General features: G+C 43.4%; 1 protein-coding gene across 1 annotated transcript; it reads right to left on the bottom strand.

Moving 5' to 3' along the window:
* Nucleotides 1-23,461: 23,461 nt before the first annotated feature.
* Nucleotides 23,462-26,891, bottom strand: LOC123729835 (sialidase-like). Its single transcript, XM_045706203.1, has 4 exons — nt 26,832-26,891; nt 25,394-25,449; nt 24,534-25,176; nt 23,462-23,515 (listed from the first exon to the last, which is right to left on the bottom strand). Exons 1-4 carry the CDS (start codon nt 26,889-26,891, stop codon nt 23,462-23,464), a joined length of 813 nt encoding a protein of 270 aa, XP_045562159.1.

Here is a 26,891-nt window from a genome sequence, read left to right as displayed (position 1 = left end):
GTGAAGTTCATTTACATTTAGAACTCAAGGTCAAATTTCTTCCTGGGTGTGAACGGTATACTAGCCCTCTCCCTCTTCTCTCCATCTCTCCCAGACCCCACCTCATCAACAGACTGCTCTAACTTTCAACACACAAATTGTGATGTGTACAATCTGATTTAATGTACTTATGTATTTTTTTTTTTTTTGCCAACTTTGTATAGTGTATAAACATCTATAAATATATGAAAAATGACAGTACTGTATAGATTTTAGCGTCCTGGAACATGCAGGTTAATAGTGTATACTTGGTCGACTAAAAGACAAAACGTAGAGCCGCTATAAAGCTAGTTATTGAGAACATTCTGCTTTGTGTAGAAATCTGGTGTGCCACCATGGTCCCTTTTTATATTCTAGGTTTTGTTTTTTGTGTTGATGTTTTTTAAATACACCCGGTGGCATCCAAGGTGTGTTGTTTCTTCATTTTCTCAGTTTATTTACTTGTTTGTTGTTTTCTTGACGAGACGCAGCGAGGTTCTGGCAGCGCGGGAGAATGAACGGGAACGCCGAACAGAACCCTGGTGTTAGTTACTTAGTTACTTAGGTGTCAGTCAGTCCATGGCAGTGCTCTAGTGATCTCTGTATCTCCTCTCTGACCCCTCTATGTCATTAGTGCAGTAGTGATACAGAATGTGTGTTCAGGTATGGGGTGACCGTTTACACTGAATCTGACAGATGCCCTCCTCCTTCCTCATCCTCCTTCTCTTCCTCCTCCCTCCTCCCTTCCTCCCTCCTCCCCCTTCCTCCTCCTCCCCCTTCCTCCTCCTTCTTTCTCCTCCTTCCTCCCTCCTCCCCCTTCCTCCTTCCTCCTCCTCCCCCTCCCTCCTCCCCCCCTTCCTCATCCTCCTTCTCCTCCTCCTTCCTCCTTTCTCCTCCTCCCCCCTTCCTCCTCCTTCCTCCTCCTGCTCCTTCCTCCTCCCCCCTTCCTCCTCCTCCTCCTTTCTCCTCCACCTCGTCCCTCCTCCCCTTCCTCCTCCTCCTTTCTCCTCCTTCCTCCTCCTTCCTCCTCCAGCTATAGATTTCCTCACAGTCCATGACGTTGTCCATTGATTCTCCCATGAACAGTTAAATCAGTTTAGCACCTCTATTGTAAAAGGGAATAATTCTCCAGTTAGTCCTCGTCTGCTTTATATCCTCCTTGGCCAGACTAGTCACCCTCCACAACACAGTATAGTACACTGTCTCTACAGACTAGTCACCCTCCACAACACAGTATAGTACACTGTCTCTACAGACTAGTCACCCTCCACAACAAAGTATAGTACACTGTCTCTACAGACTAGTCACCCTCCACAACACAGTATAGTACACTGTCTCTACAGACTAGTCACCCTCCACAGCACAGTATAGTACACTGTCTCTACAGACTAGTCACCCTCCACAACACAGTATAGTACACTGTCTCTACAGACTAGTCACCCTCCACAACAAAGTATAGTACACTGTCTCTACAGACTAGTCACCCTCCACAACACAGTATAGTACACTGTCTCTACAGACTAGTCACCCTCCACAACACTGTATAGTACACTGTCTCTACAGACTAGTCACCCTCCACAACACAGTATAGTACACTGTCTCTACAGACTAGTCACAGTCCACAACACTGTATAGTACACTGTCTCTACAGACTAGTCACCCTCCACAACACAGTATAGTACACTGTCTCTACAGACTAGTCACCCTCCACAACAAAGTATAGTACACTGTCTCTACAGACTAGTCACCCTCCACAACACAGTATAGTACACTGTCTCTACAGACTAGTCACCCTCCACAACACAGTATAGTACACTGTCTCTACAGACTAGTCACCCTCCACAACACAGTATAGTACACTGTCTCTACAGACTAGTCACCCTCCACAACACAGTATAGTACACTGTCTCTACAGACTAGTCACCCTCCACAACACAGTATAGTACACTGTCTCTACAGACTAGTCACCCTCCACAACACAGTATAGTACACTGTCTCTACAGACTAGTCACCTTCCACAACACAGTATAGTACACTGCCTCTACAGAGTAGCTGTCCTCTCCTCTTGCTGTATTCTCTACAGAGCCCCTGGTCTCAGAACCTCTGTCTTCCTCCCCTCTCCCTCTCTCTTCCTCCTCTCTCCCTCTCTCTTCCTGCTCTCTTCCTCATCTCTTCCTCCTCTCTCCCTCTCTCTTCCTCCTCTTTCCCTCTCTGTTCCTCTCCTCTCTCCCTCTCTGTTCCTCTCCTCTCTCCCTCTCCTCTCTATATTCTCTGTGGAGCTCAGTCAGACAGAGGAGAGGATAGGAGGATGATGAAACACAATGCACTCTCTCCTCTGAACAGGAGCTGTAGTTAAATAACTGAATAACAAACAGGTTCCTAGCCTGGTGACCTGCTACTCTGTTTATTAAAGCTGATATCACATCTAGTAGAGGTATTGGCCCAAAACTCTCCACAGCCATTAGAGGTAGTAGAGGCATTACACATGCAGTCGGTCCCAATTTGCTCCTTTCCCCTTGGTCCTAACCCTTCCACGTTTGCTGACCTAAAGGCTCTGGATAGGTATAAGTACTGTACTGCTAGAGCTTCCACCTTCCAGACATGGAAGGGTTAATAACCCAAACCTCTACAGTCCCCTGTACAGATACCAGACATGGAAGGGTTAGTAACCCACACCTCTACAGTCCCCTAGACAGATACCAGACATGGAAGGGTTAGTAACCCACACCTCTACAGTCCCCTAGACAGATACCAGACATGGAAGGGTTAATAACCCACACCTCTACAGTCCCCTAGACAGATACCAGACATGGAAGGGTTAATAACCCACACCTCTACAGTCCCCTGTACAGATACCAGACATGGAAGGGTTAGTAACCCACACCTCTACAGTCCCCTAGACAGATACCAGACATGGAAGGGTTAGTAACCCACACCTCTACAGTCCCCTAGACAGATACCAGACATGGAAGGGTTAATAACCCACACCTCTACAGTCCCCTAGACAGATACCAGACATGGAAGGGTTAATAACCCACACCTCTACAGTCCCCTAGACAGATACCAGACATGGAAGGGTTAGTAACCCACACCTCTACAGTCCCCTAGACAGATACCAGACATGGAAGGGTTAATAACCCACACCTCTACAGTCCCCTAGACAGATACCAGACATGGAAGGGTTAATAACCCAAACCTCTACAGTCCCCTAGACAGATACCAGACATGGAAGGGTTAGTAACCCACACCTCTACAGTCCCCTAGACAGATACCAGACATGGAAGGGTTAGTAACCCAAACCTCTACAGTCCCCTAGACAGATACCAGACATGGAAGGGTTAGTAACCCACACCTCTACAGTCCCCTAGACAGATACCAGACATGGAAGGGTTAGTAACCCACACCTCTACAGTCCCCTAGACAGATACCAGACATGGAAGGGTTAATAACCCAAACCTCTACAGTCCCCTAGACAGATACCAGACATGGAAGGGTTAATAACCCAAACCTCTACAGTCCCCTAGACAGATACCAGACATGGAAGGGTTAATAACCCACACCTCTACAGTCCCCTAGACAGATACCAGACATGGAAGGGTTAGTAACCCAAACCTCTACAGTCCCCTAGACAGATACCAGACATGGAAGGGTTAGTAACCCACACCTCTACAGTCCCCTAGACAGATACCAGACATGGAAGGGTTAGTAACCCACACCTCTACAGTCCCCTAGACAGATACCAGACATGGAAGGGTTAGTAACCCACACCTCTACAGTCCCCTAGACAGATACCAGACATGGAAGGGTTAGTAACCCAAACCTCTACAGTCCCCTAGACAGATACCAGACATGGAAGGGTTAGTAACCCACACCTCTACAGTCCCCTAGACAGATACCAGACATGGAAGGGTTAATAACCCAAACCTCTACAGTCCCCTAGACAGATACCAGACATGGAAGGGTTAGTAACCCACACCTCTACAGTCCCCTAGACAGATACCAGACATGGAAGGGTTAGTAACCCACACCTCTACAGTCCCCTAGACAGATACCAGACATGGAAGGGTTAATAACCCAAACCTCTACAGTCCCCTAGACAGATACCAGACATGGAAGGGTTAGTAACCCACACCTCTACAGTCCCCTAGACAGATACCAGACATGGAAGGGTTAATAACCCACACCTCTACAGTCCCCTAGACAGATACCAGACATGGAATGGTTAATAACCCACACCTCTACAGTCCCCTAGACAGATACCAGACATGGAAGGGTTAATAACCCACACCTCTACAGTCCCCTAGACAGATACCAGACATGGAAGGGTTAGTAACCCAAACCTCTACAGTCCCCTAGACAGATACCAGACATGGAAGGGTTAGTAACCCACACCTCTACAGTCCCCTAGACAGATACCAGACATGGAAGGGTTAGTAACCCAAACCTCTACAGTCCCCTAGACAGATACCAGACATGGAAGGGTTAGTAACCCACACCTCTACAGTCCCCTAGACAGATACCAGACATGGAAGGGTTAGTAACCCACACCTCTACAGTCCCCTAGACAGATACCAGACATGGAAGGGTTAATAACCCAAACCTCTACAGTCCCCTAGACAGATACCAGACATGGAAGGGTTAATAACCCAAACCTCTACAGTCCCCTAGACAGATACCAGACATGGAAGGGTTAGTAACCCAAACCTCTACAGTCCCCTAGACAGATACCAGACATGGAAGGGTTAGTAACCCACACCTCTACAGTCCCCTAGACAGATACCAGACATGGAAGGGTTAGTAACCCACACCTCTACAGTCCCCTAGACACCCCATCAAGGAGCAGGGCAGCTGTCAGTATTATATTCAGAAACAGAAAGTGAACGCATTCAGATGACTAAAACAACTAGAACAACTAACTTATTAACTCAATATGTCAAAAGGGTCAACATAGTCTTATCTCATTGGCCCAACTATAAACCAATCTAATAACAGTAACCAATGTCATGTGATATTACCTGCCCTCTCCACACACAAAATTCCTTCTCACCCTGAATGTCAGTATGTTGTTCGGTAGCATCTTCGCTCCGGGAGACCTGAGATCAGTGTGTTGTTCGGTAGCATCTTCGCTCCGGGAGACCTGAGATCAGTGTGTTGTTCGGTAGCATCTTCGCTCCGGGAGACCTGAGATCAGTGTGTTGTTCGGTAGCATCTTCGCTCCGGGAGACCTGAGATCAGTGTGTTGTTCGGTAGCATCTTCGCTCCGGGAGACCTGAGATCAGTGTGTTGTTCGGTAGCATCTTCGCTCCGGGAGACCTGAGATCAGTGTGTTGTTCGGTAGCATCTTCGCTCCGGGAGACCTGAGATCAGTGTGTTGTTCGGTAGCATCTTCGCTCCGGGAGACCTGAGATCAGTGTGTTGTTCGGTAGCATCTTCGCTCCGGGAGACCTGAGATCAGTGTGTTGTTCGGTAGCATCTTCGCTCCGGGAGACCTGAGATCAGTGTGTTGTTCGGTAGCATCTTCGCTCCGGGAGACCTGAGATCAGTGTGTTGTTCGGTAGCATCTTCGCTCCGGGAGACCTGAGATCACTGTGTTGCGTTACAGATCTCCCAGAGCAAAGTGACTAGGTAGCTCTTTACATATGTGACCGACCAGCTTGATTTGGTCTTATGTAGCAACATTTGAAATTGTGTTTTTTTACATTGGATAAAAGAAGAGAAGCAGAGCTAGAAAATTGGATTTCATACATTGCATTTTTTAGGAACAATAGGAAACTAATTCTGCTTCGAAAGTTGATCAACTTGTAACCTACATTTTGAGAAAATTGCCTTTGAATGTTTTGTTACACCTACCGGAGAGCTCTCCTTTGTCTACAGCCATTCAGCATCGTTCACACTATCTTAAGATTTAGCCCCACCCATCTCTTTAAGTATTCACATGTGAGGTCTTGTGCAACACAGAGTGAGTAGTTTAGGAAAGGTTAAGACTAAAAGTGGTAAAAGTAGTAGCCTACAATAATGAAAAATTCCAGGTAAACAGAAAGTGTGCAGATAAAAATATTTTATAAATATTAGATGACGATTACCCAGACACGCTTGTCTAAATTGTGAAAGAAATGCTCTAAACCCCCAGCCACATCTTGCTCAGTGGATGGATCTCTAAGGAAGGTGTAAACGGTACAGCCAAATGGTTACTTGCATAGTAGCAATATCAGAAATAGTTAGTGTCAATATAAATTAAATAATATTCAGTATGTACAAGAACAATATCAATAATGATATCAGTGATAGATGAGGTAGTTATATTCATACAATCAGGGGTAAAGTGGCTGAGCAGCGGGATAAAAAAATATATAGTGTCCATGAAAGATACACATAGAGGCATTTTAGAACATTCCAGAAACCAGACATGAACATTCTAGGACATAGATATGAACATTCTAGAACATTCCAGAAACCAGACATGAACATTCTAGAACATTCCAGAAACCAGACATGAACATTCTAGAACATAGACATGAACATTCTAAAACACGGACATGAACATTCTAGAACATTCCAGAAACCAGACATGAACATTCTAGAACATAGACATGAACATTCTAAAACACGGACATGAACATTCTAGAACATTCCAGAAACCAGACATGAACATTCTAGAACATAGATATGAACATTCTAAAACACGGACATGAACATTCTAGAACATTCCAGAAACCAGACATGAACATTCTAGAACATAGATATGAACATTCTAGAACATGGACATGAACATTCTGGAACACGAACATGAACTTTCTAGAACATAGACATGAACATTCTAGAACAGAGGTACGTGCAATACCGTCGGGTTTAAGCCAAATAAACATGTTTGTTAATTTTTTATTAAAAAAATGTATTTAAAAAAATAAAACATGTCTTCACATTTTCAAACAATCCATTTATATTTTCCAAGGGGGCTATACATTTTTTTCTCGCCTGAGTAGCCTCGTTTCACTGCCAAAAATAAAATTAAACCATTTAGTGTTCAGCAAAACAACAACACAATGTCAAATACAGGTAGCCTAGTCAAATAATTAACATCCAATCACATTAACCATTACTCTCTAGTGGGAATTCCTCTAACAGTCAATATGTAGTCAAACGTAGCTACTGCTCATTCCGTTTGCTCAATAAAATGGATAAATGGTTTAAAAAAGTAAGGCCCACGTCCATAGAGACACATACCAGCTCTACTGGTAGTACTGCTACTAGTACTACACCTGCACCTTTCAACGACAGGTGCTAGCATCATTAATTCTACATTTGTTGTTAGCCCAGCTAGCATGGACACTGACAGTTGTGAATCTGATGCAGCTGAAGAGCTATACTGCCCCCTTACCAGGGAAAGCACCGAACAACAGACAGGGACGTTGGACCATGAGAACTGCATTGATTCGGGGTTCACTTATATTGGGAGTAGTGCCTTTCCTCAGCCACAGTGTGTAATATGTGCAAAAGTACTATATGAAGAAACAGAAAGTGAACGCATTCAGATGACTAAAACAACTAGTACAACTAACTTATTAACTCAATATGTCAAAAGGGTCAACATAGTCTTATCTCATTGGCCCAACTATAAACCAATCCACTAGCAGGAGCCAATGTCATATGATATTACCTGCCCTCTCCACACCCAAATTCCTTCTCACCCTGAATGTCAGTGTGTTGTTCAGATCAGTGCCCCAGGAAAAATGGTCTGTCTCCTCTAGTCACCTCCAGACCATATGTCTCCACTAGTCACCTCCAGACCATATGGCTCCTCTAGTCACCTCCAGACCATATGTCTCCTCTAGTCACCTCCAGACCATATGTCTCCACTAGTCACCTCCAGACCATATGTCTCCTCTAGTCACCTCCAGACCATATGTCTCCTCTAGTCACCTCCAGACCATATGTCTCCTCTAGTCACCTCCAGACCATATGTCTCCTCTAGTCACCTCCAGACCTCCAGACCATATGTCTCCTCTAGTCACCTCCAGACCTCCAGACCATATGTCTCCTCTAGTCACCTCCAGACCATATGTCTCCTCTAGTCACCTCCAGACCATATGTCTCCTCTAGTCACCTCCACACCATATGTCTCCTCTAGTCACCTCCAGACCATATGTCTCCACTAGTCACCTCCAGACCATATGTCTCCTCTAGTCACCTCCAGACCATATGTCTCCTCTAGTCACCTCCAGACCATATGTCTCCTCTAGTCACCTCCAGACCATATGCCTCCTCTAGTCGCCTTCAGACCTCCAGACCATATGTCTCCTCTAGTCACCTCCAGACCATATGTCTCCTCTAGTCACCTCCAGACCATATGTCTCCTCTAGTCACCTCCAGACCATATGTCTCCTCTAGTCACCTCCAGACCATATGTCTCCTCTAGTCACCTCCAGACCTCCAGACCATATGTCTCCTCTAGTCACCTCCAGACCATATGTCTCATCTAGTCACCTCCAGACCATATGTCTCCTCTAGTCACCTCCATACCTCCAGACCATATGTCTCCTCTAGTCACCTCCAGACCATATGTCTCATCTAGTCACCTCCAGATCTCAAGGCCTACACCTTGGGAGAGACTGCAGGCTGGGATTGGGTTAGGTTAGGTTAGGTTAGGTTAGGTTAGGTTAAGGGGGAGGCCTGGGGGGAGTGCCCAGGGTGAGCTGGGATTTTGGGTGAGCCCTTGGCATGCATCCAGAGAGGCTTGTCCTAGTGGGCACATTGCTGGTCAGGAGACTTGGGACTGGGGGCGTCATGGGGTCAAGCCCAGCAGCACCCAGGTTTAGCGTCTCCTGTTTTTTGGTCCAAGCGGACAGTGATCTTAACTGTTGATTTATTTCCCGCCCACCTCCACCCAGCCGTTTAATTGGGTGTGTCGTTGAAATGTTTTTTTTCTTCTCCATATTAAATAATAATTTCTACTACGACAGGTGTGTAATGTCATTGGTGTGTGTTTCATTGGTCTGTTTTGAATATATTATTAGGGGAATTACACACTCTCTCTATCAGAACACTATACTGTACATACCTCGGCCTAAGTTCCACAAAGCTGTGAACGAGCTGAGAGACAAGGCAAGAAGGGAATTAAATTCTACAACCACCTGAAAGTAAGCGATTTGCAATCCTTCCATAACAAAGCCGTCACCTACAGAGAGGTAAACCTGGAGAAGAGTCCCCTAAGCAAGCTGGTCCTGGGGCTCTGTTCACAAACAGACCCCACAGAGCCCCAGGACAGCAACACAATTAGACCCAACCAAATCATGAGAAAATAAAAATATAATTACTTGACACATTGGAAAGCATTAACAAAAAAACAGAGCAAACTAGAATGCTATTTGGCCCTAAACAGAGAGTACACAGTGGCAGAATACCTGACCACTGTGACTGACCCAAACTTAAGGAAAGCTTTGACTATGTACAGACTCAGTGAGCATAGCTTTGCTATTGAGAAAGGCCGCCGTAGGCAGACCTGCACACTGCCCACAAAATGAGGTGGAAACTGAGCTGCACTTCCTAACCTCCTGCCAAATGTATGACCATATTAGAGATACATATTTCCCACAGATCACACAGATACACAAAGAATTCGAAAACAAACCCAATTTTGAAATACCACGGTGTGCCATCAAAGCAGTAAGATTTGTGACCTGTTGCCACAAGAAAAGGTCAACCAGTGAAGAACAAGCACCATTGTAAATACAACCCATATTTATGTTTATTTATTTTCCCTTTTGTATTTTTACTATTTGCACATCATTGCAACACTGTATATATACATAATATGACATTTGAAATATCTTTATTCTTTTGGAACTTTTGTGAGTGTAATATTTACTGTACATTTTTTATTGTTTATTTCACTTTTGTTTATTTTCTATTTCACTTGCTTTGGCAATTTAAACATGTTTCCCATACCAATAAAGCCCCTTAAAATTAAATTGAATTAAATTGAAATTGATAGAGAGAGAGAGACAGAGAGAGACAGAGAAAGAGAGAGACATAAATATTCTGGCCTGAATGATACAGCTTCCAATACTTCCAATCATCTCAGTCGTTGTTTTTTGTATTTTTCTTTTGTATTTTTTATTATTTATTACAAAAAAACACAAGGAAGGGGTAACATTAAAGTATTAGAACATGAAGGACAAACAATACAGCATCAAGACACTATCAAACATGTATCAGTCTTTCCACAGCAGAGCCATCCTTATGTGTGAGGGTGCGTGTGCATGATAGTGATATATACAACAGAGCCATCCTTATGTGTGAGGGTGCGTGTGCATGATAGTGATATAAAATATATGTCATAGTTTCCTTTTTCATGATTACAATCTTGTGAAACCCGAACTCTCCAAGATCCATCCACAGTTCCCCAATAGCTGTCCCTCAACCCTCCAAGATCCATCCACAGTTCCCCAATAGCTGCTCCCTCAACCCTCCAAGATCCCCCCCACAGTTCCCCAATAGCTGTCCCTCAACCCTCCAAGATCCCCCCCCACAGTTCCCCAATAGCTGTCCTTTAACCATTCGAGACCCCTCCCACAGTCCCCCCCACCCATAATAATTTTTTTAAATTAATTCCATTCCCCACCCCCATGAACCCCCCTAATGGACCAACAACCAAGAGAATGAACTACAGAGAGAAAAGGAAAAGACAGAAGAAAACAGCAAACAACAATGACATTTGTTATTTTTTTTAAATAATACATTTACAACAAAGGACATCAAGGACAACTGAAATCATAGCAGCAATGCCTACTTTATATGTTTGTGTGCTTGTCTGGCACTATTACATGTATGTGTGTGTTCTTGTATGCGTTTATTTGAATGAGAATGTGTGTATATGCATGTGTACAAACACCTGCACGGCATCATCCTCAGGCAAACCGGCATTAGTTGTAAAAACACTGCCACTTAGTGTCATTACATTTACATTTTATTTATTATTTATTTACTTTTATTATGTTATAATTTGACTTTTTTTTCTCCTTTATCTTTTGACAATCATTCTCTCTCTCACACAGCAACTCCACTCCCACTTGTCTCCAATTCCACATACCAACCCTCAGCTTCCCTCAGCCCATCCCATCTATCTCTGCTGGCCACCAACTTCGTGTTTCTACGCAACACATATCTTTCAACTATGTTATGATGTTTAACGTACAATTTCAATCTATCTAATTGAATAGAATCTACAGATTGCGTGTTGAAGATAAATACTTTTACTAAGAGTATTAGTATATTAGTAATTGACTGACCCGGTCTCTCCAGATCTCCTAACAGTACTATTTCTAGGGTCAATTTTAGATCAATTCTATGCATTTTCAGGCATTCCTGAACCTGAGACCAGAAACAGGCTACCTGAGGGCAATACCAAAATAAATGGATTATTGATTCTGTATCCTCACAACAAAATATGCAGAGCTTCGATGATTTTATGCCCCAAATATTCAAAATTTTGTTGGCAAGAATTCTAAATAATAATTTTAGCTGAAAAGCACGAAGTCTTGAATCTTGCGTTGTTTTATATATCAACTCATACACCCTGTACCATGGAATCAGTACATCAGAAATCTCTTCCAACTATTTTGCAATCTGTATGGCACAGTTGTCAACATCCTGGTCCTCAAATGAAACTGCTATACTTTCCTATGTATGCTATTTTTATTCCTCCGATAGTTTTGATCCTTTATACTGGGCAGACAGACCAGTTCCTTACCTCCTCCTGCTGCCACCCGCCTCCTCCATTTTTGGGGCAATGCTGTAATCAATTGGTTGTACTCTTGGATTGAGCAGACCTTCCCGTACAATTCTGATAACTCCTTGAAGGACATAACTCTTCCATTACAATTTACAATATCATTTAAGAACAAAATACCCTTTTCAAACATCTTTCCCATAAATACAGGTATTTTATCAAATCAAATTTTATTTGTCACACACATACACATGGTTAGCAGATGTTAATGCGAGTGTAGCAAATTGCTTGTGCTTCTAGTTCCGACCATGCAGTAATATCTAACAAGTAATCTAACCTAACAATTTCACAACAACTACCTTATACACTCAAGTGTAAAGGAATGAATAAGAATATGTACATAAAAATATATGAATGAATGATGGCCGAACGGCATAGGCAAGATGCAGTAGATGGTATAGAGTACAATATATACATATGAGATGAGTAATGTAGGGTATGTAAACATTATATAAAGTGGCTAGTGATACATTTATTACATCAATTTTTCCATTATTAAAGTGGCTAGAGTTGAGTCAGTATGTTGGCAGCAGCCACTCAATGTTAGTGATGGCTGTTTAACAGTCTGATGGCCTTGAGATAGAAGCTGTTTTTCGGTCTCTCGGTCCCCGCTTTGATGCACCTGTACTGACCTCGCCTTCTGGATGATAGCAGGGTGAACAGGCAGTGGCTCTGGTGGTTGTTGTCCTTGATGCTCTTTTTGGCCTTCCTGTGACATCGGTTGGTGTAGGTGTCCTGGTGGGCAGGTAGTTTGCCCCCGGTGATGCGTTGTGCAGACCTCACTACCCTCTGGAGAGCCTTACGGTTGTGGGCCGAGCAGTTGCCATACCAGGCGGTGATACAGCCCGACAGGATGCTCTCGATTGTGCATCTGTAAAAGTTTGTGAGTGTTTTTGGTGACAAGCCGAATTTCTTCAGCCTCCTGAGGTTGAAGAGGTGCTACTGCGCCTTCTTCACCACGCTGTCTGTGTAGGTGGACCATTTCAGTTTGTCCGTGATGTGGACGCTGAGGAACTGAAAACTTTCCATCTTCTCCACTACTGTCCCGTCGATGTGGATAGGGGGCTGCTCCCTCTGCTGTTTCCTGAAGTCCACGATCATCTCCTTTGTTTTGTTGACATTGAGTGTGAGGTTATTTTCCTGACACCACACTCTGAGGGCCCTCACCCCCCCTCCCTGTAGGCCGTCTCGTCGTTGTTGGTAATCAAGCCTACCACTGTAGTGTCGTCTGCAAACTTGATGATTAAGTTGGAGGCTTGCATGGCCACGCAGTCATGGGTGAACAGGGAGTACAGGAGAGGGCTGAGAACGCACCCTTGTGGGGCCCCAGTTTTGAGGATCAGCGGGGTGGAGATGTTGTTACCTACCCTCACCACCTGGGGGTGGATGGTCAGGAAGTCCAGGACCCAGTTGCACAGGGCGAGGTCGAGACCCAGGGTCTCGAGCTTAATGATGAGTTTGTAGGGTACTATGGTGTTAAATGCAGAGCTGTAGTCGATGAACAGCATTCTTACATAGGTATTCCTCTTGTCCAGATGGGTTAGGGCAGTGTGCAGTGTGATTGCGTTTGCGTCGTCTGTGGACCTATTGGGGCCGTAAGCAAATTGGAGTGGGTCTAGGGTGTCACGTAGGGTGGAGGTATATGGTCCTTGACTAGTCTCTCTCAAAGCACTTCATGATGACGGAAGTGAGTGCTACGGAGCAGTAGTAATTTAGTTCAGTTACCTTAGCTTTCTTGGGAACAGGAACAATGGTGGCCCTCTTGAAGCATGTGGGAACAGTAGACTGTGATAAGGATTGATTGAATATGTCCGTAAACACATCGACCAGCACATTTGAGTTCAGCCATAATATTTGTTGTAATATTTGTTCTATCTTTTCAGGGGAATGAAATTGAAATTGTAGCCAGCTCTGCAATGCTTGTTTGAAAAAGACAGATACTTTGAAAAAAGTATCATTTTCAATTAATCGAAAATGAGACATGGCAATCTGCACAAAGGCAAAAAGGCCATTTTTAAACAATGGATGAGCTTTTCTTATTAATCTACTTGAGAACCATTTAGGGTTCAAATAGAACTTGAATGAGTGAAGCTTTTAGAGAGGGGTTTAGTGCTTTTATATTTAATAATCTCAACCCACCCAATTCATATTCCTTATATAGATAGGCTCATTTTATTATGTCTGGTTTAGCGTCCCAGATAAAGCGAAATATTTTTTGCTCATTTGATTTGAAAACGAATAATCAGGAGTAGGCAGCACCATAAGTAAGTGAGTAAACTGAGATATGACTAAGGAGTTAATTAGGGTAATTTTTCCATAAATAGACAGGTATTTACCTCTCCATGGTTGCAGGATCTTGTCTATTTTTAGAAGTTTTCTATTGAAATTCATTGTGGAGAGCTTATTTATATATTTTGTGATATGAATACCGAGTATGTCTACTTCACCATCAGCCCATTTTATAGGTAAGCTGCAAGGTAATGTAAAAGTAGTATTTTTTAAGGATCCAATAGGTAATATTGTACACTTATCGTAATTAGGTTTTAGTCCAGAGAGTACAGAAAAGTTATCTAGATCTTTAATGAGACATTGCAGTGATCTAGCTTGCGGACCTAACATTACACTTGAGTCATCGGCATACATGGACACCTTTGTTTTTAAGCCTTGGATTTCTAATCCTCTAATGTTGTTATTGGATCTAATTTTAATAGCTAGCATTTCGATGGCCATAACAAATAGATATGGTGACAGTAGACACCCTTGTTTAACTCCTCTTGACAATTCAAAACTCTCTGAGAAGTAGCTGTTATTTGCTATTTTACACCTGGGGTTGTTATACATTATTTTTACCCATTTTATAAGAGAATTACCAAAATAGAAAAAATCCAGGCTTTTATAAATAAAACCCAGTCTTACTTTGTCAAATGCCTTTTTAAAATCCGCTATAAATACCATTCCTGTCTTCTTATATGTTTTTCATGATGTTCTATTATTTCTAGTAGTTGTCGTATATTATCTCCAATGTATCGTCCATGTAAAAAACCTGTCTGATCAGGATGAACAATACCTGGTAAAACCCTTTAAATTCTGAGTGCTATGCATTTTGCTAGTATTTTTGCATCACAACATTGAAGTGTAAGGGGCCTCCAGTTTTTTTAGATAGACTGGGTCTTTATATTTGCCATCTGGGTCTTGTTTTAATAATAGAGAAATCAGACCTTCCTGCTGAGTACCTGACAGACTACCATTTCTATAGGAGTAGTTAAAACAACCTAACAATGGAGCTTTTAGTATATCAAAAAATACCCTGGGGTTTTTCCAGACTGGTAGGATTTAATAGCCTCAAAAAGTTATTCCTCTGGAATTTGGCCTACGCACTGACATTTGTTAATTTTCCATTTTTTATATTATTTGGAAAGAATCATAGATGACTCCGTCTTCAGTAACGAATTTCTGCAAATAATTTTTGTTGGCGTTCCTGTATTGGGGATTCAGGAAGAATTTTGTGCATTTTTCTCCATATTTCCATCCAGTTTGCTTTATTTTTGTAATAGATTACATTAGATCGTTCTTGAATAAGTTCCTCAAGTTATTTTTTGTTTTTCCTCTAACTTATTTTGTATCGCTGTAGTATCGTTTTTATCTACCTGTATTATTAGTTCATGGATCTCAGTCGTTGTTTACTTTGTAATCCAATTCATCACACATTCATTTGATTAATAATTACACGAAACAACATGTTAAAGGAAAGTTTCAACCATTTTTTATGTTGTATAATTTTTGTTCATCTCTGAAAAAATGTTCTATCGTTTCCCGGGGGTCATTTCATGTTTTCATGTGTCTCTGAGCTGTTGTCCGATGAAGCAGTAAGAAATACAGCCGGTATGACGAGTTTTGCATTGTATAAACCCATCAGTAGAAAATCTGTTTATACCTGCCGCTTACATGCGTCCGTCGTCCTGATCAGTTGTAAGATCTGATCAAAATCAGTTCACAATACTTTATTTTTTAATTGTCTAAAAATCCATGTTGGAACCAGTTTCTAAACGGGGCTAGAGATGCACAAAAAATATATAACATAAAAAAAAGTAATCTGCCTATTTGTATTTAGAGATCATCAGCCATAATATCATAATAATAATAATTATAATATGTGTGTTTCTGTCTTAGGTTGATTGAACATTAAACAAGTGGTCTGTCTTATACAATATTTAACATGCAAATGATGTGTATTATGCATTCCTATATTGAAAATGACTGGGGCTTAAACATTTTCTTTTTATCTTGCTCAAACAGAGTAGCCTCTTTAGTATGGTGCATCGTGCACAAAGCAGATTGAAAGCCAAAATGGGAAAAGATGACTGCACAATTTACTATGAGCTGTCTGTACATGATTCGCCTTTTAAACTCAGAGGAGGAGACGAGAGGAGAGGAAGGGAGGGGATAGAAGCGGAGACGAGAGAAAAGGAGGGGAGAGCAGAGGGGAGAAGAGAAGAGAAGAGAAGAGAAGAGAAGAGAAGAGAAGAGAAGAGAAGAGAAGAGAAGAGAAGAGAAGAGAAGAGAAGAGAAGAGGAGTTGAGAGAAGATGAGAGGAGAGGAGAGAAGAGGGGAAAAGAGGAGAGGAGAGGAGAGAAGAGGAGATGAGAGGAGAGGAGAGAAGAGGAGATAAGAGGAGAGAAGAGAAGAGGAGAGGAGAGAAGAGAAGAGAAGAGAGGGGATAGAAGCGGAGACGAGAGAAAAGGAGGGGAGAGCAGAGGGGAGAAGAGAAGAGAAGAGAAGAGGAGTTGAGAGAAGATGAGAGGAGAGGAGAGAAGAGGGGAAAAGAGGAGAGGAGAGAAGAGGAGATGAGAGGAGAGGAGAGAAGAGGAGATAAGAGGAGAGAAGAGAAGGGGAGAGGAGAGAAGAGAAGAGAAGAGAAGAGAAGAGAAGAGAAGAGAAGAGAAGAGAAGAGAAGAGAAGAGAAGAGAAGAGAAGAGAAGAGAAGAGAAGAGAAGAGAAGAGAAGAGAAGGGGAGAGGACAGAAGGGAAGAGGAGATGAGAGGAGAACAGGAGATAAGAGGAGAGAAGGGGAGAGGAGAGAAGAGGAGATGAGAGGAGAGAAGAGATAAGGAGAGAAGTGAAGGGTAGAGGAGAGAAGAGGAGACGAGAGGAGATGTGAGAAGAGGAGATGAGAAGAGAAGAGGAGAGGAGATGAGAGGAGAGGAGAGGAGAGAAGGGGAGATGAGAGGAGAGAAGAGAAGAGGAGATGAGAGGAGAGAAGAGAAGAGGAGAGAAGAGGAGATGAGAGGAGAGAAGAGAAGGGGAGAAGAGAGAAGAGGAGATGTGAGAAGAGGAGATGAGGGGAGAGCAGAGGAGCATTTTAATTCCCTAAATTCAAATTCCAGCTGAAAGGTATGAGACTATATAAAAACATAGGGGGACTTGGGGAGAATGAGATTAGAGAGAGAGAGAGAGAGAGAGAGACAGAGACAGAGACAGAGAGAGACAGACAGACAGAGAGAGAGAGAAAGAGAGAGAGAGACAGAGAGAGAGAGACAGAGACAGAGAGAGACAGAGACAGAGAGAGAGAGAGAGAGAGAGACTACTATGGGATATGTGTCATCAGCAACCTTGGGAAAATCCTCTGCATTATTATTAACTACAGAATAGTACACTTCCTCAGTGAAAACAATGTACTGAACAAATGTCAAATTGCCTTTTTAACAAATTATCGTACGACAGACCACGTATTCACTTTGCACACCCTAATTGACAAACAAACAAACCAAAACAAAGGCAGTCTTATGCATTGTTGATTTCAAAAAAGCTTTTGACTCAATTTGGCATGAGGGTCTGCTATACAAATTGATGGAAAGCGGTGTTGGGGGAAAAACATACAACATTATAAAATCCATGAACACAAACAACAAGTGTGCGGTTAAAATTGGCAAAAAAACACTTATTTTCCACAGGGCCGGGGGGGTGAGACAGGGATGCAGCTTAAGCCCCACCCTCTTCAACATATATATCTACTAATTAGTGAGGGCACTAGAACATTCTGCAGCACCCGGCCTCAGCCTACTAGAATCTGAAGTCTATTGTTTGCTGATGATCTGGTGCTTCTGTCCCCAACCAAGGAGGGCTTTCAGCAGCACCTAGATCTTCTACACATATTCTGCCAGACCTGGGCCTTGATAGTAAATCTCAGTAAGACAACAATAATGGTGTTCCAAGAAAGGTCCAGTTGCCAGGACCACAAATACAAATTCCATCTAGACACCGTTGCCCTGGAACACACAAAAAACTATACATACCTTGGCCTAAACATCAGCGCCACAGGTAACTTCCACAAAGCTGTGAACGATCTGAGAGACAAGGCAAGAAGGGCATTCTACGCCATCAAAAGGAACATAAAATTCGACATACCAATTAGGATCTGGCTAAAAATACTTGAATCAGTTATCGAACCCACTGCCCTTTATGGTTGTGAGGTCTGGGGTCCGCTCCAGCCAAGAATTATCAAAATGGGACAAACTCCAAATTGAGACTCTGCATGCAGAATTCTGCAAAATATCCTCCGTGTACAACGTAGAACACCAAATAATGGATGCAGTGCAGAATTAGGCCGATACCCGCTAATTATCAACATCCAGAAAATAGCCTTTATATTCTGCAGCCACCTAAAAGGAAGCGATTCCCAAACCTTCCATAACAAAGCCATCCCCTACAGAGAGATGAACATGGAGAAGAGGCAAGCTGGTCCTGGGGCTCCCTTCACAAATACAAACAGACCACACAGAGCCCCAGGACAGCAACACAATTAGACCCAACCAAATCATGAGAAAACAAAAAGATAATCAGTTGACACATTGGAAAGAATTAACAAAAAAACAGAGAAAACTAGAATGCTATTTGGCCCTAAACAGAGAGTACACAGTGGCAGAATACCTGACCACTGTGACTGACCCAAACTTAAGGAAAGCTTTGACTATGTACAGACTCAGTGAGCATAGCTTTGCTATTGAGAAAGGCTGCCGTAGGCAGACCTGGCTCTCAAGAGAAGACAGGCTATGTGCACACTGCCAAATGTATGACCATATTAGAGATACATATTTCCCACAGATCACACAGATACACAAAGAATTCGAAAACAAACCCAATTTTGATAAACTCCATATCTACTGGGTGAAATACCACAGTGTTCCATCACAGCAGCAAGATTTGTGACCTGTTGCCACAAGAAAAGGTCAACCAGTGAAGAACAAACACCATTGTAAATACAACCTATATTTATGCTTATTTATTTTCCTTTTTGTTACTTGAACTATTTGCACATAAAATGACATTTGAAATGTCTTCATTCTTTTGGAGTGTAATGTTTACTGTACTTTTTTAAATTGTTTATTTCACTTGCTTTGGCAATGTAAAGTATGTAAAGTAAAGTATGTTTCCCATACCAATAAAGTCCTTAAATTGAATTGAATTTAAAAATTGAAAGAGAGAGAGAGATTTCAAGATTTAAAAGTTCTCTCTGATGAGGCTACCAGCCCTGTTGGGGGAGGACGCAGAGAGCTGTGGGTTGGCAGCGCACTACACTGCTGCTGTCACGACTTCCGCCGAAGTCGGCCCCTCTCCTTGTTCGTTCGGTGGTCGACGTCACCGGCTTTCTAGCTGCCAACCAATCTACTTTTCTTTGTCCATTTGTTTTGTCTTGATTGTACACACCTGGTTTCCAATACGTTATAATTTATTCCCTATTTAACCCTCTGGTTCCCACATGGTTTTGTGTGTGTTTGTTCTTTGTTAAGTGGTCGCTCTTTTGTGTTCTGCTGGATTGTTTTCCCTGTATGGAATGAGTTTCGAGTAAAGTACGTTTTTACTCAGTTCTGTGTCCTGCGCCTGACTCCGTCCTACCCGCTGCACACAGACACTTGACAGCTGCCTGCCATAAGATGAGGGACAGTGTCTGACAGACCAACCAACCTGCACATGTCCTCTATGCCATTGCTGTATGTATGGTTATTTTGACCCTTGATTATTGTTGTTACTGTTGTCCTGTTGACAATATTAATTATTTTATTAATGCTGATTAAGCTTTGGCAATATGTACATTGTTACGTCATGCCAATAAAGCTAATTGAATTGACTTACATTTTAGTCATTTTAGCAGACGCTCTTATCCAGAGCAACTTACAGTAGTGAATGCATATATTTCATACATTGTTTTCTCCGTACTGGTCCCCCGTGGGAATCGAACCCACAACCCTGGCGTTGCAAAGACCATGCTCTACCAACTGAGCCACACGGGACTTAAATTGAATTGAGAGAGAGAGAGAGAAAGAAAGAAAGAAGACAGAGAGAGAGAGTCTGGGAGGGTTTGAGTAGTACAGTGTTTCCCAACCCTGGCCTCCACTACCCCCAAGGACCAGGATGTTGGGGGTAATGGAGGACCAGGGTGTTGGGGGTAATGGAGGGCCAGGGTGTTGGGGGTAATGGAGGGCCAGGGTGTTGGGGGTAAGGGAGGACCAGGGTGTTGGGGGTAAGGGAGGACCAGGGTGTTGGGGGTAATGGAGGACCAGGGTGTTGGGGGTAAGGGAGGACCAGGGTGTTGGGGGTAAGGGAGGGCCAGGGTGTTGGGGGTAATGGAGGACCAGGGTGTTGGGGGTAATGGAGGACCAGGGTGTTGGGGGTAAGGGAACACCAGGGTGTTGGGGGTAAGGGAGGACCAGGGTGTTGGGGGTAAGGGAGGACCAGGGTGTTGGGGGTAAGGGAGGACCAGGGTGTTGGGGGTAAGGGAGGACCAGGGTGTTGGGGGTAAGGGAGGGCCAGGGTGTTGGGGGTAATGGAGGACCAGGGTGTTGGGGGTAAGGGAGGACCAGGGTGTTGGGGGTAAGGGAGGACCAGGATGTTGTGGGTAATGGAGGACCAGCGTGTTGGGGGTAAGGGAGGACCAGGGTGTTGGGGGTAATGGAGGACCAGGGTGTTGGGGGTAATGGAGGACCAGGGTGTTGGGGGTAAGGGAGGGCCAGGGTGTTGGGGGTAATGGAGGACCAGGGTGTTGGGGGTAAGGGAGGACCAGGGTGTTGGGGGTAAGGGAGGACCAGGGTGTTGGGGGTAAGGGAGGACCAGGGTGTTGGGGGTAAGGGAGGACCAGGGTGTTGGGGGTAAGGGAGGACCAGGGTGTTGGGGGTAAGGGAGGACCAGGGTGTTGGGGGTAAGGGAGGACCAGGGTGTTGGGGGTAATGGAGGACCAGGGTGTTGGGGGTAATGGAGGACCAGGGTGTTGGGGGTAATGGAGGACCAGGGTGTTGGGGGTAATGGAGGACCAGGGTGTTGGGGGTAAGGGAGGACCAGGGTGTTGGGGGTAAGGGAGGACCAGGGTGTTGGGGGTAATGGAGGACCAGGGTTGGGAAACTCTTGAGTAGTAGACCAAACGGACACACACAACCAGTCTTGTATAACTAATCATGTGGGGACACACAATTCAGTCCCATTCAAAATTATATTTTCCCTAAACGCTAACCCTAAACCTAACGCTAACCTTAACATGAAAACCTAACCCTAACAACAAAACCCTAAACCTAATTCTAACCTTGACACTAATTCTAACTTTAGGACTAACAAAATGTCCCCAGTTGGTCAAATTTTTGTCTGTTTACTAATCTTTTGGGGATTTCTGGTTAAACATGTCCACACCCATCCAAACTCCTGATCACATACATCAATACAGACACATCAATACAGACACACAAATACACATCAATACAGACACATCAATACACATCAATACAGACACATCACATACACATCAATACAGACACACAAATACACATCAATACAGACACACAAATACACATCAATACAGACACATCAATACAGACACACAAATACACATCAGTACAGACACACAAATACACATCAATACAGACACATCAATACAGACACACAAATACACATCAGTACAGACACACAAATACACATCAATACAGACACACAAATACACATCAGTACAGACACACAAATACACATCAATACAGACACACACATCAATACAGACACACAAATACACATCAATACAGACACACAAAGACACATCAATACAGACACACAAATACACATCAATACAGACACACAAATACACATCAATACAGACACACAAATACACATCAATACAGACACACAAATACACATCAGTACAGACACACAAATACAAACAATACACATCAATACAGACACACATACCATCAATACAGACACACAAATACACATCAATACAGACACACAAATACACATCAATACAGACACACAAATACACATCAATACAGACACACAAATACACATCAATACAGACACACACATACACATCAATACAGACACACAAATACACATCAATACAGACACACAAATACAAACACACAAATACACATCAGTACAGACACACAAATACACATCAGTACAGACACACAAATACACATCAATACAGACACACAAATACACATCAATACAGACACACAAATACACATCAATACAGACACACAAATACACATCAATACAGACACACACATACACATCAATACAGACACACAAATACACATCAATACAGACACACAAATACACATCAATACAGACACACAAATACACATCAATACAGACACACAAATACACATCAGTACAGACACACAAATACACATCAGTACAGACACACAAATACACATCAATACACACACACACAAGCTACTGCAAACACACACACAAATACACATCAGTACAGACACACAAATACACATCAGTACAGACACACAAATACACATCACTACAGACACACAAATACACATCAGTACAGACACACAAATACACATCAATACACACACACACAAGCTACTGCAAACACACACACAAACCAAGCCAGGCCCCTGCAGACTGGATTGGAGATGTTGTCCTACTCTCAACTACAACAGACGGCTGAAGGCAACCCAATGCACACGCACACACGCACACATGCACACACGCACACATGCACACACGCACACATGCACACACACACGACAGCTGAAGTCACTCCAACCCAATGCGTCACTCCATGGGAGCCCTCACATCACACTATTTATAGTAACGCTGCACCCATATTTTCTCCTCCCTCTTCTCCTCCTCCCTCTCTTCTTCTCCTCCCTCTCCACCCACCTTTTTTCCCTCATCTGAACTGAACTGTGTACTAGGCTATGGGATGATGCATGAATGAAGGGAGTATTAATTAAGGATGAAGCAGGGTGTTCTCAAAAAACTAGATGTTTCTCTGATGTACTCATCAAAACCACAAACCACAGGGGAATCATTTAAAAATATATATATTTAACTAGGCAAGTCAGTTAAGAACAAATTCTCATTTACAATGACGGCCTCCCTCCGGCCAAAACCAGACGATGCTGGACCAATTGTGCACCGCCTTATAGGACTCCCAATCACGGCTGGATGTGATACAGCCTGGTTTCAAACCAGGGACTGTAATGACGTATCTTGCACTGAGATGCAGTGCCTTAGACCGCTGCGCCACTCGGGAGCCCTCGAAGAAGGTGAATTGAATTGTTCCTTTGGTGCTGAAGGAGTTTGTAGACATCTGATGTCTCATTAACTGTGGCCTGGAGGCTTCAACCCATCTAAGGTTTGACTTCAAAACTCCTATTTGGGAGGCCGGCTCCGCAGCCTCAAGGATATGTCCATCTGTCTGCCAGTCTGTAACATTACAGACGGTGTTCTGGGAGATCCTGAACTCATGACCCTCTAGGTCATCAGCTGTGGTTGTTACCCAGTTCATCTATTTTAATAGACTTAAACAGAATGACATCACGACCTTCAACGGATGTCCCCTCTTCTCATTTCACAGGCGCTGTGACTCCATCACACCACCACTCTTGCCAGGATTTAATTGTCCCGTGGCCCTAGAGCGACACCCGGTGGTTATTCTGAGTACTGCAGAACATAGGAACAGATCAGCTCCCTCCCTTGGTTGGCTGTTGACTCATGATGTGACAAGGCCTCATTAATAAAGTGATAAAACATGACGCGTGACCCACGTCTAAATCCATGTCAAAATTAGGATTTATACATCTTCACTCTAGTGATCTATGATATAAGGTTACAGGTTTGTAACGCTCAGCTATGATACAAGGTTACAAATTTGTAACGCTCAGCTATGATACAAGGTTACAGGTTCGTAACGCTCAGCTATGATACAAGGTTACAGGTTCGTAACGCTCAGCTATGATACAAGGTTACAGGTTTGTAACGCTCAGCTATGATACAAGGTTACAGGTTTGTAACGCTCAGCTATGATACAAGGTTACAGGTTTGTAACGCTCAGCTATGATACAAGGTTACAGGTTTGTAACGCTCAGCTATGATACAAGGTTACAGGTTTTTACTTTATTTTATACTATTCCTATGATGTTGTTTAGTTCTATTGCTGAAAGACTGGAATCTTGAATGAAATAAAATATCGTGTTCACAACAAAGGACATAGCATGTCGACAGCTGCTATCTTGAATAAGTATTTCTTTAAAAGAGATGTGTATCTGAATGAGACAAAGTTGTATTAAAAAATAAGTCTATATGAATAAAACAGACATGACCAGTCTAGTTAGGACATCTCATTTTATTAAACAGCAAACAGTGAATAACAGGAAATACAATATCTTCGTCTTTGTGTTTTCATTTTCTTCATCTTATTGTGGGGCGTTGTGTAGGGACTGACATTAGAGGGGGTGTGGGGGGTTGTGTACGGACTGACATTAGAGGGGGTGTGGGGCGTTGTGTACGGACTGACATTAGAGGGGGTGTGGGGTGTTGTGTACGGACTGACATTAGAGGGGGTGTGGGGTGTTGTGTAGGGACTGACATTAGAGGGGGTGTGGGGGGTTGTGTAGGGACTGACATTAGAGGGGGTGTGGGGGGTTGTGTACGGACTGACATTAGAGGGGGTGTGGGGCGTTGTGTACGGACTGACATTAGAGGGGGTGTGGGGCGTTGTGTAGGGACTGACATTAGAGGGGGTGTGGGGCGTTGTGTACCGACTGACATTAGAGGGGGTGTGGGGGGTTGTGTAGGGACTGACATTAGAGGGGGTGTGGGGCGTTGTGTACGGACTGACATTAGAGGGGGTGTGGGGGGTTGTGTAGGGACTGACATTAGAGGGGGTGAGGGGGGTTGTGTAGGGACTGACATTAGAGGGGGTGTGGGGCGTTGTGTAGGGACTGACATTAGAGGGGGTGTGGGGGGGTTGTGTAGGGGCTGTCATTAGAGGGGGTGTGGGGCGTTGTGTAGGGACTGACATTAGAGGGGGTGTGGGGGTTGTGTAGGGACTGACATTAGAGGGGGTGTGGGGGGTTGTGTAGGGACTGTCAGTAGAGGGGGTTAGGGGCGGTCCATACACAACGCCCTACACCTCCTCTGTCAGTCCATTGTCATGTTATACTTAGGGATGATTCAATCTGTACTGTGTAAATTCAGCACTATAGCGCAATTTCAATTTAAAAAGGCAATGTTCCCCTTATTCATTACTACTGCATTCATTGTAAACCATCACATTTCAATCCCACCGTAGCGCTGAATTACCGCTGTACGGATTGGACGGAGCCCTCGATGTCCTTTAAAGCACAACAACAGTTGCTCTTGGAGGAATACAGAGAACAGAGTTCCCTAGAGATCTCACAGCCACAAGGCCTTAACGGGTGTCTCTGTAGAGCTGACTCTGACATACAGAGTTACTACTGGTAAATACCTGGTGTGATACCCCTGTTCAAAATGGCGCCCTTCTCATTCCAAATTCTAAGATGGCACTGTTCCAACATCAAGAGCTCATTGCCTTGTGTTGTCTAGTGTTTCAGTGATAGGATAGTCTCTTTGTATGACTAGCATCATAGTGAGTTGTGCTGTGATCTTGTGTTGTCTAGTGTTTCAGTGATAGGATAGTCTCTTTGTATGACTAGTATCATAGTGAGTTGTGCTGTGATCTTGTGTTGTCTAGTGTTTCAGTGATAGGATAGTCTCTTTGTATGACTAGTATCATAGTGAGTTGTGATCTTGTGCCTAATATTCCTTTGTGCTTAAATGTAAAAAAAAAGAAATTGTATACACTCTAAATGTCTTATTTTGGTGTTCAGATTTCCTCGTTTCCCCCCATCGGTCCTCCTCGCCCCCTGAGATGCACACCACGTGGATGGACAGATAACAGAGGAGTGTGATAGACAAAAGGAGAGAGAAAAGAGAGTACAACTGACAATCAGACAGAAATGTACATGATAGTCATTTAGCAGACGCTCTTATCCAGAGCAGTTCGGGTTAAGAGCCTCGCTCAAGGAAACGTTAACAGATTTTTTTTCACCTAGTCGGCTCAGGGATTCAAACCAATAACCTTTTGGTTACTGGCCCAAACGATCTTAACCGCCAGACTACCTGCTGCCATACGGTGTCACAGTAACCGACTAAAAACTACTGGCATTACGACACAGTCAGACACATACACCACATATTCTACTGTACACTCACAAGCAGATCGAAGCAGTCAGACACATCACATATTCTACTGTACACTCACAAGCAGATCGAAGCAGTCAGCACAAATTCACAGCTGATCAAACGAAACGGAAATGACATCATTATTCAACATGTTTGAAGATTTAAACCGTAAAAAGAAATCATAGGAAAATGGGTAAAAAAAATAAATAAAGAAAGAAAACAATAACAATTGTCAACAATAATAACAACAGCATAATCACAACAGCCATTTGTAATCACAATGATGACATCATTCGAGACGAGTTAAGCCATTGGAATGTTTTAAGGAATAAACAACATGAAAAAAAAATAACATTTTGAGGTCAACGAGTTCCATCCCAAATGGCACCCTATTCCCTTTATAGTGCACTACTTTTGACTAGGGCCCATAGGGTAGTGCACTATATAGGGTGCCATTTGGGATGCAAGTCTGTCTCTCTGGTCAAGACAGGGGGGTCCTAGGTCTCCTATAGGAGAACTTCCCTAGCTACCTCACCTCTATAGAATAGGACCTAACCAGGCCGGCTCTCACACTGTAAGACATGGATCCAGACAT

This window comes from Salmo salar, chromosome ssa23, assembly GCF_905237065.1.
Source record: "Salmo salar chromosome ssa23, Ssal_v3.1, whole genome shotgun sequence".
In the NCBI taxonomy this organism is placed as follows: domain Eukaryota; kingdom Metazoa; phylum Chordata; class Actinopteri; order Salmoniformes; family Salmonidae; genus Salmo; species Salmo salar.
The sequence above is the reverse complement of the archived record's forward strand: the minus strand, read 5'-3'. Positions and strand labels throughout refer to the sequence as shown.

Bases quoted from the DNA above. Each gene is read 5' to 3' on its own strand.
- LOC123729835 (XM_045706203.1), bottom strand. From the start codon at position 26,891: ATGTCTGGATCCATGTCTTACAGTGTGAGAGCCGGCCTGGTTAGGTCC. The intron at 25,450-26,831 runs GTGAGGTAGCTA...TATTCCTCCAAG, and splicing joins TTAGGTCCTATTCTATAGAG to AGCAACTGTTGTTGTGCTTT. The intron at 23,516-24,533 runs GTCAGTCCCTAC...GTAATGTTACAG, and splicing joins CCCCCCACACCCCCTCTAAT to ACTGGCAGACAGATGGACAT.